General features: G+C 52.6%; 1 protein-coding gene across 3 annotated transcripts in view; it reads right to left on the bottom strand.

Annotated features, from left to right (window-relative positions):
• Positions 1-228: 228 nt before the first annotated feature.
• The window catches only part of SRGAP3 (SLIT-ROBO Rho GTPase activating protein 3), a 280,149-nt gene continuing 271,354 nt past the window's right edge, over positions 229-9,023 (bottom strand). For 2 of the 3 annotated variants that reach the window (XM_082639785.1, XM_082639786.1), the window contains 2 exons: positions 7,282-7,609; positions 229-3,408 (listed from right to left, as the gene is read on the bottom strand). In XM_082639785.1, coding sequence (XP_082495911.1) covers positions 2,995-3,408; positions 7,282-7,609 — 742 coding nt within the window. In that variant the 3' untranslated portion in view covers positions 229-2,994. The remainder of the gene's footprint in view (positions 3,409-7,281; positions 7,610-9,023) is intronic. The other variant, XM_082639787.1, reaches the window with a different exon arrangement.

The raw sequence follows: 9,023 nt of genomic DNA, 5'->3' as shown, positions 1-9,023 counted from the left end.
TACTACGTTTTCCCCCACGCTCACTGTACAGTTAGGTTTCTGGTACTTGTTTTTTACACTGATCTATCTACTAGGTGCAAAGATTTGGTGAGTGGCATTGGCTGTGATTTCATTGTAGCCTTTTAAAAAATTACAGTTTCACATTTTAACAGTTACTTTCCAGCATTTAAGCAAATACAGCAATATATAGTGGACTAACACAGGCAGGAGTCAGGAAGAGAATGCCAGTGCTCGTGACAGCGGGCGGGCCTGGATGCGCGTGGAGGGGGCCTGAGACATGCAGAGCGCCAGATGGGTGGGGCAGGGGGAATTATTTTTCCACGTGGTTCTGCGTCAAGGCTCAGATTTGGAGCTGGATGAGTGGGGTGTGAGCTTCCCTAAATGTGAACTCACCAGCCATTTCCCAATGGAAGAATAGGTGCCTAAAGAAAATGGCAAAGGCTCTGCCCTCAGGTAATTCAGTGAAAGGCAGGCCTATTTTCAATAAGGAAAGATGAAGTTAGTCATTTCAGAGGAAAATCCACATGATCTGACTGGTGTTATGTATTTCAGGCAACTGATCTGTCAACTCAGATTTTCACTTTTCGTCTGGTAGTCATGGCAGAGAATGTGGCATTTTGCACAGGGGGCCACTGCATTTAAGGTCTGCGAGTCTCTCTGGGGTGGAAATGAGAAGTCTCTTATCCTGCTGCATATCACAGCATCCTTGCAAAGAAATGACTTTAGGAGCTGGCCCAGCCCCACTCTCAGCCATCTATGAAACCTTGGACAAGTCACAGCCATCCTAAGGCCTTGCTTCCTCTCCTAACATGTAATATGGGGGTATGTTTATGTGCTAAAAAGACAGAGGGCTCCTAGCTCGTTCTGAGGCTCTTTCTTTTTTTTTTTTTTTCTTTTTTTTTGCGGTATGCGGGCCTCTCACTGTTGTGGCCTCCCCCGTTGCGGAGCACAGGCTCCGGATGCGCAGGCCCAGCGGCCATGGCTCACGGGCCCAGCCGCTCCGCGGCATATGGGATCCTCCCAGACCGGGGCACGAACCCGTATCCCCTGCATCGGCAGGCGGACTCTCAACCACTGCGCCACCAGGGAGGCCCTGAGGCTCTTTCATTTCCAGGAGTTATAGGCAAAACAGGGAAGGCCAAGTTTGTCACTGGCCTCTCCCTGGCATTCTCTTTTTGTGCCCTTTCTTATTCTTTCCTCCACTGTGTGCTCTCAAGGCCAGTGCTTCAGGCAAGGCAGCGTGGCTCACCACCCATATACACCTAGGTAACGTGGCTTCATAGGTCCCCCCGTCTGGGGACCAGAGGAGAGGGCAAAACTTAATCCAGTGGGCTGAAATGGTAAAGATGGAATGTCAAGAGGTGATGTACCTGCAGGACCGGGCTTCATGGCTCTTATGAAGCTGGTAGGAAAATTCCAGTGCCCACTTCTCAACTGCCATTAGGAGGTTTCATAAGGAAGGCGCTGGATGGTTTTCACCTTAGTGATGACCGTGAAAAGAGCAATCGTGTTGGCACAATTGTTGGCTTTCTAGGTTGCACCGCTTGCTCACTTACATTTTTATGGAGCAGGAAACTGAGGGTCAGTGAGGTGAGTGACACGCCCCCCAAACCTAACCCCATATTTTCAATTGAGTTAAATGTGCTGGAGGAGGTGGGCAAAAGGGAAGGGAAAGGGGAGAGGGAAGCTTATTTCATTGCATAAGTCCACCAAAGCGTTCTCTAGGATGGCAAGTGCCAAAGACTCCCTCCCCAGCCCTGGTCTGAGGTGGGCACTTACGGCCCCGTGTGCTTCATGCAAGAGGCCACCAGCCAGAGCGCGTCACAGCCTGATTTCAAATTAAAATGATGGGACTCAAAGTCTCCTTGCCTGTTTAGTTCCAGATTTTGACACAGTATAATTAGTAGAAAGAGGAAAAGACAAAATTAAATATTTTGAAAATGGTATAAGTTAAACCTCTATAGTTACCACAGATTTATTCCTACAGCGTTTCTAGGTTTTGAAGCATTCCACACCACTGTGCTTGGGTTTTTTTTCCTTTTTCCCAACCACACATAACACTGCGCTACGATGGGGCTCAGGCTCTCACCATCCCCTCTTCTACGGTCGAACACAGGCCGCTGCGGTCAGGGCGCTTCTCGCCAACGTCCTCCATGCCTTTGGGGTGCAGTTGGTCTTGGCCTCTGTGTGGAAAGGCAGGGTCTCTGGGGTGGGAGGGGGTGGGGGGGCTCTGTGAAGGGTTCCCCACCTCTGGGAGCAGCCTGCCCGGGGTACCGCCTGCCCCACCCTTCCTTTAGGGGCAGACTGTTCTGGAAGGCCACAACTTCTGGAGACAGTGGGAGACTGGTTTTGTTTTTCTGCAGGTGAGTGGTATATTGCTTCATTCGCAGTTACTGTGGGCCTTAAATTCTCCCAGAAAAGTCCCTGCAGGTCCCACCAAGTAACTCAGCGGGAGATGTTTGGTGGCATGGGTCTGAGGTAAATCTAAGTTTCATAAAAAGAAAAAGGAGATCCTATATACATTTCATATGTGTGTCCAGATCTAGTATATGTATAGAGATGCATAAATATATATATATACACACACACTCCTACAGACACATACGTACATATATACGTGTACATATGCACATACACATACATACACACGTATGGATGCATGTAGAATGTCGAGAGAATAACTTTCCAGTGACGATACGCGGGTGAAGCCATTCAACATTTGCCACGATCTTGGGAAAGGCTCCGGCTGGGGCGGCTGCTCCTTACCACTTGGCCGTCTGTGTGCACACGGGAGGGAGGCCTGTGGATTCACGTGGCTGAAGGCGAGCTGTGGCTCGGGCCTGGGCCTCAGCTCCACACAGACCTGCTCCCAGGCTGACCTTCTGGGCCCTGCCCGACAAGGCCAGGAGCACCGGGAGGACGTGGGAGTCACAGAGGCCACCCTCGGCCACGGCGGGCCACAGCGGGCCGGGGCGGTGCCCGCCACCCCGCAGGTCACATGGTGCCCGACTTGTCGGCCGAGCTGTTGGGGAACATCTTCTCGGTGGGCGTCACGGCCGGGCTGCCCACGCCCGAGCTGCTGCTGCTGCTGGACCGATGCTGGACCACGGGCCGCACCGGCCGCATGGGGGGCGGGCGCAGCTGGGCGCCGGCCAGGCGGGCGGACAGGGCTGGCTTGAAGGTGGTCATCATCTCGGTGGAGGAGCTGCTGCTGCGACGCATGGCAGCGTCAGGGTCGCGGATTACGATGGTGTGCAGGGGGCTGGCCGGCTCTGAGCTGATGGGGCCTGGCGGGTTCTTCAGGGGCTCCAGGGTGTCCAGCACCACATCTGGTGCCTGCTTGACTGTGTTCTGCCTCTCCAGTTCCCGCAGCTCGTGCAGAGCTGTGCTCATGGTCTTCTCGATGTCCTGGGGACAGGGAGAGCGCTCGTCAGCACAGAGTCTGGAGGCCTGGGATCTAACCCTTCTGGGGCTGCTACCCAGCTTGTAGGCTTCTTAGGGAGGCTTCCCCACAAATCTCATGGAAGGGATGGAGACTGGATCCCAGGGAGTCTTATAACCATAAGGAAAATCAGAGTGAGTATCGCAGACCTAGTGGTGGCAGGCTCTGCAGTCACACAAACCTGGGTTCAAATCCTATTTCTGTGACTTCCCTGCCGTGTGACTGTGGGCAAGCCACCTTACCTCTCTGAGTCTCAGAATCCTCATTTGTAGATTACAGACACGTATAATACTGACTTCAAGGGGTTGATGAGTGTATTTAATGATACAGTTCCTGCGAAGAGCATGGCATGGCACCTGGTACCTAGTATTTCCAAATAATGACAATAACAATGGCAATAATAGCTAATACCGAGCACCAATTCAAGCCCCTTCCCCTAACAATTCATTTAATCCTCTCACTTATCTGGTAGGAACTACCATTATGCTCATGTCACACATGAGGAAATTGAAGCTCAGATTGGTTAAGTAACTTGTCCAAGGTCACACAGCTACTTAGCAGCACAGTAGTTCTGGCTCCAGTGTTCATGCCCCTAACTATTATTATTAAAAAATATCTCTCTCCTTTGTCCATAGGAAATTTGTGTGGAGGTTGTATATCAGAATGTTTGCAATGCTCACCCCAGGATGATAGGACTGTTACTTTCTTCTCTGTATTATAATCAGAAATTTTTTTTTTAATGGAAAATTTAAAAAGCAACAAAAATCTTCATCTGCCTACACAATTCCCAGGGATATTGTGATATTTAAGAGCTCATCAGTATGACAGCGCTTTGAATGAGACAGAGAGAGATTCTGGCAGCCCAGAGGGCTGACCTGGGGCCCAGCATTCCAGGAGTGGGCACTGGAGCTGGATGGCAGCATTTAACCCAGGAGCCCTGGGCTTGGATGCAGAGCCCAGGTTTGGGAGGGAAAAAGGTTCCTCTGCTACCGCTGCTGGGCAACCTCGGGCAAGTCTCAGTGGCTCCACACCACACTCGGTCCAGGTGCTGAAAGCCCCCTGCTGGCCGTGAAGATGGGATGAGACAGTGGACGTGATGACATTTTGTGAACTGCTAGATGGTGGTTTTCACACTCCCTTCAGCCAGAGTCCTCGGCTCCCTCGGGGTTTCCCAGGGATGCCTCCACACAGAGGCAGAGGGAGCTGCTCAAGCTGAGCTGGGCCACCGAGAAGACAAGGAGGGACAGTGCTTAGAACCGCTGCTGGAAGGTGCTGACCCACCTCAGGCTCCGGGATGACTATTGAGACACACTAGCTTTTCTGCCCTGGGGCAACTCTGGGAAAACTGAAAGTCTGGTCAGACTGATGGGGCTGGTGCCCACAGGTGTCCTGCCGGCCCCTTCCCGTCCACGCCTTCTTTCACCTCCTCTCCTCCCCTGTCCTCAGGCGGCTCCTGCCCGCTGGGCCTCCACGACAGGCTCCAATCTGGCCTCCATCAGGGTCCCAGCCTATCATCTTGCTTTGTGAAGAGACTACTGATGATTAGCTAATGGCTAATATTAGCATCTATGCTTCCCCAGGACATTTTATCCTTTGCCCTTAACACTGTCTGCTTTAAAGAAGATGCTATTTGTGCCTTTATCTACAAGGAATAGCTGTGGGGCTGTGATGGGGGTCCCGCCTGACAGGAGAGAAGGCAGTCCTGTCCCCACCTTTGCTACATCCCAACCCTGCAGTGATCAAGCCCGCCTTCCACGTCCCAGTCTGCTTAAAGTCCCCCACTGACATCACTACCCTGTCTGCCCTACTCCAGCAGGAGCCAAAAGGCAAAACTAATAAATAAAATATAATTATCTCCCCTCCACCACCATCCCCACCACCACCACTCCACCCTCGCAGAGTGTGAGCCAGGAAGACAGCGAGCCCAGAGGAAGATCAGCTGGGGGTTTAGGCGTGAGCCTTGCGTTAGTCTGAGAGGTGATGCCGTAATCTCAGAGTGGAGCTGCAGAGAGGCGCTGGGGAGCACGGACAGCGGGGGGAAATGATCCCTTTTCACCTCCTCCGGAACGAGACCTTCCCACCTTGGATGGCGGTGCTGCCAGATTCCCAAACTGCCTCTGTAACTGGGCTCCAATCTAAATCCTAAAAGACATTTTGAGACCAGAGGATTTCAGGTAACTCCACCTACTACTACATAGCTGCCCTCCGCAGCCTGCAATGTCAAGTGCTCATCAGAGCCAATGCTGAGCAGGCTGCAGGCCATCCAGGGTGCCCTTGGCTATTTACATACCGTTTCCCATGCTCTGCTATCGAATGGTAGCTATCAAATTAGAGTGTGTAGATATGTCTGCAGACGGAAAACGTGAGCAGCACGCCCCACGTGTATTCTTTAGGCCGCTCTTGCAAAATGCTCTGTGACTAAAGGTCAAAGAAGTCTGGGAGATGGGTGCGCCCTGCTCTCTTTCTTGAAGATTCACAGTGCACATCAACATATTTAATAATTCTTGTTGCAGACAACCCATTCAAATTTGCCAGACCAGCATTCCCCAAACTTTCTTGACCATAGAACACCTTTTTCCCTTCCATTAATAACCTCATGGAACCAGTCTGCTGTGGGACCTACTTTGGAAACAGTGGCGTAGACTGCATTTGATTCTCCGTGTAAAGGGCTCTGGGCCAGGCCTCAGGTGGCCTGAGCTTCCAGGTGACGGCAGATGCTAGGGCAATACTTCCCAAGACAATGGCCCCCAACAATGGAGGGACCAGCAGGCTGCCTGGCTGCTCTGCTGGACCCATGCCAAGGTGCTGATACCTTGGGGGTGGGCATTGGGACCTGGGGCCAAACTAGATCCTGCGAGGTGTTTCACTTTCTGTGTTGATATCCCTGAGAACCTTTCCTGGCCTCCTCTAGAACACAGCCCCCAAGCTCTCAGCTTTCCCTTCCCCTTGTGAACAGGGATTCAAGGCCACTCTTCACAATAGAATCCTAACCGACCCTAAGGTCCTAATTGTCTCTCTTTTCTAAACTGGGAGAAAAACACTGGGAAGGGGATACATAATGGGCACCCTGCCAAGTTCCAGAGGGAAAAATGGAAACTTCTGAACTATGATAAAACTATCAAAAACACAGGAAAGTAGCTATGCAAATTATTAAACAATTTAAACAAACTGTTTCATAACAATTTCTTAAATGAATCTGTTTGGTTTGCTTGGCAAGTGTAAAAATCACACAGGTTTCTCATCCAAAAATTTTTAAAGTTATTTAAAAAAACACAAAACTCTAAGCACTCTTGAAACTCAGAGTCCCCTCCTTCAAGACTCCTGACCCAGCTGCCATTTCACAGCTGTGTGTGTTACTGGTTGGCATCTCTCTCTTCTCTAAACCATAAGCTCCATGTGGGCAGGGCCTGGATCCATTTTAGGTCAATTATACTCTCAGTGCCAGCCAGTGATTGCCACACAACAGATGCTCAATCAGTATTTGTCAATAAATGAATAAATGAACAAATGAATAAATGAATGACAAGATGAACGAATGAAAGCACGAAGAGCACAATCTTGCCACATTATGGAGACGTCTGCCATTACCACATCCCCACATCCGGGAATCCCACCTCTGGCCCTGGAGACCGGGCCCTTGGGTCTTCACAGGAGCCCCAGCCAGCAGTTGCACCCATCCAGCTTCCGTTCCCACAGGGGGGCCAGCTCATTATCTACCTCACGTTCTGGCTTAGCCTGAGCCTGGCCTGAAGGGCGAAGGGGCTCCCCCGTCTGCAGGTGCCCACCCCCTGCCCCTCTGGGTGTCGGCTGGCGCAGCCTGCCTTCCCGCCGGCCCTTACTTCTGCCAGGGCCTCGGCCTCCAGGGACTTGTGGTCCCCCAGGCTGCTGTGCCTGGTGGAGCCGCACGTCGACCGGATGCAGTGCCCTTCGGAGAGCGCCTTCTTGTCGGGGTAGTTGATGCTGCCGGCGCTCCCGAACGTCGCCATCCTCCGCTTCTCGGGGCTCTCGATCCGCCCCCGGGAGAGGGGGATTTTGTGGGGACTGCTGGGGCAGGCGGCGGCCCGGGGTGGCGTGTCTATGCTGGGGCCCAGGCCCCGGGGCGGGCTGTGTGTGTCTCCCCCGCTTCGGCGCCTGGGGATGGCTGCTCCATCAGATCGTAACCGCACTCTGCAAAGGAGCCAGGGGGCGGGGGCATGGGGCAGAGGTCAACCCCGGCCGGTGTCACACGGGTCAGCCAACCCCCAGGCCACACGCTACACAGTAGTCTAGGGAGTGGGTATAGTAAAGCCTCGTTCAGCCAGACTCCGCGGTTCTGCAGGGAAGGCACTGTCTGAGCACGTGACTCAGGCCCGCGGGGTTCATCTGCGCACACGAAGGAGTCGGGGGTGTTCCAAGCTCCAGTCGGTGGTGGTGCCAATTACATAGTGAATCTCGTCTGCACGTTAGGTCAGGGCCAGGAGGATTTCAACCTGGGAACACTTCGCTCCCGGTTAGGTGGGCTCATGGTATGTTCTTAAGCGGTTCAGAGGTCTCCATGATTCCAAAGGGCCTCTGACTGGTCTGAGGCATTGAGGCTTGACTATACCAAAGAGTTACCAGCTCCCTGCAAGCTCCCTGCAAGATGGCCCTGGTTTCCATGGGGCAGCACAGACAACAAGCCTGGTGAAAACAGCATGGGCTGGGGCTCAGGACACTGGGTTCTAGACTCAGGAGGCCCCCCTGGGAACTGACCACAGCCCAGTGTTGTCACCAAAGGGCTGTTCCTATGAGGCTTTTCCAGACCTTGGACAACTAGTCATTAAGAGTAAAATGTGCATCACTGGAACGCCTTTCGTGCACTTGGATACCTTTCACCCCTCAGGGAGGCTGTGGTGGAGTGAAAAGGGGACTAGACTGTCTATCAGGAAGGCGAATTCTTGTCCTGTCTCTGTCACAGACTTTCCAGTGACCTCTTTCAGACCCACTTTATTAATCCGTTAAATGGGCACAATATTCGTTGCCCACCTTCTGACGGAGGTTCAGAGGGTTGGAAAGCACTCTGAAGAGGTTCTACCCACAGGAGATTTTGCTGTGTCCTATGGAGGGCACCGAAAACTCAAAGGCACTGGTGAGGGGAGGGAAGGCTGGAAGTGGCAAGGGGGCGGGGAAGAGGGGCGGAGTGCGGGAATGGATTGTGACGGGGACCAAGCTCAGTGTGGTCAGCCGCGCTTTAGACCCTGTGCCACCAGCCAAGCTAAGCACCGCCTGTGGGCACCCCAACAGGACCAAAGCACCGGTGTTCGAGAGGAAGGGTACTGGGGAAGAAAGAACGAGAAGAAGGTAGATGAGAGAGGACAGAGGGAGAGGGAAATTGAGGCAGGAGAAGATACGGCCTCCCTGGAAGTCAAGGGACCATGACTCTGTCATCTACCTACCCCAACCGTCCATCTCCCCTGATTCTATCACTTAGCAGCACCCTGAACCAAACGGAATACACTGAAAAGAGGCACTGGGACTTTTGCTGAAATAAATTCATAAACATACGTTCTTATTGTGGCTGATTTCTCTGGCTTTATCTGCAAGTACCCCATGTGTGGGTTGA

The sequence above is a fragment of the Mesoplodon mirus genome, assembly GCF_964341445.2.
Source record: "Mesoplodon mirus genome assembly, chromosome: 12".
Lineage (NCBI taxonomy): Eukaryota > Metazoa > Chordata > Mammalia > Artiodactyla > Ziphiidae > Mesoplodon > Mesoplodon mirus.
The sequence above is the reverse complement of the archived record's forward strand: the minus strand, read 5'-3'. Positions and strand labels throughout refer to the sequence as shown.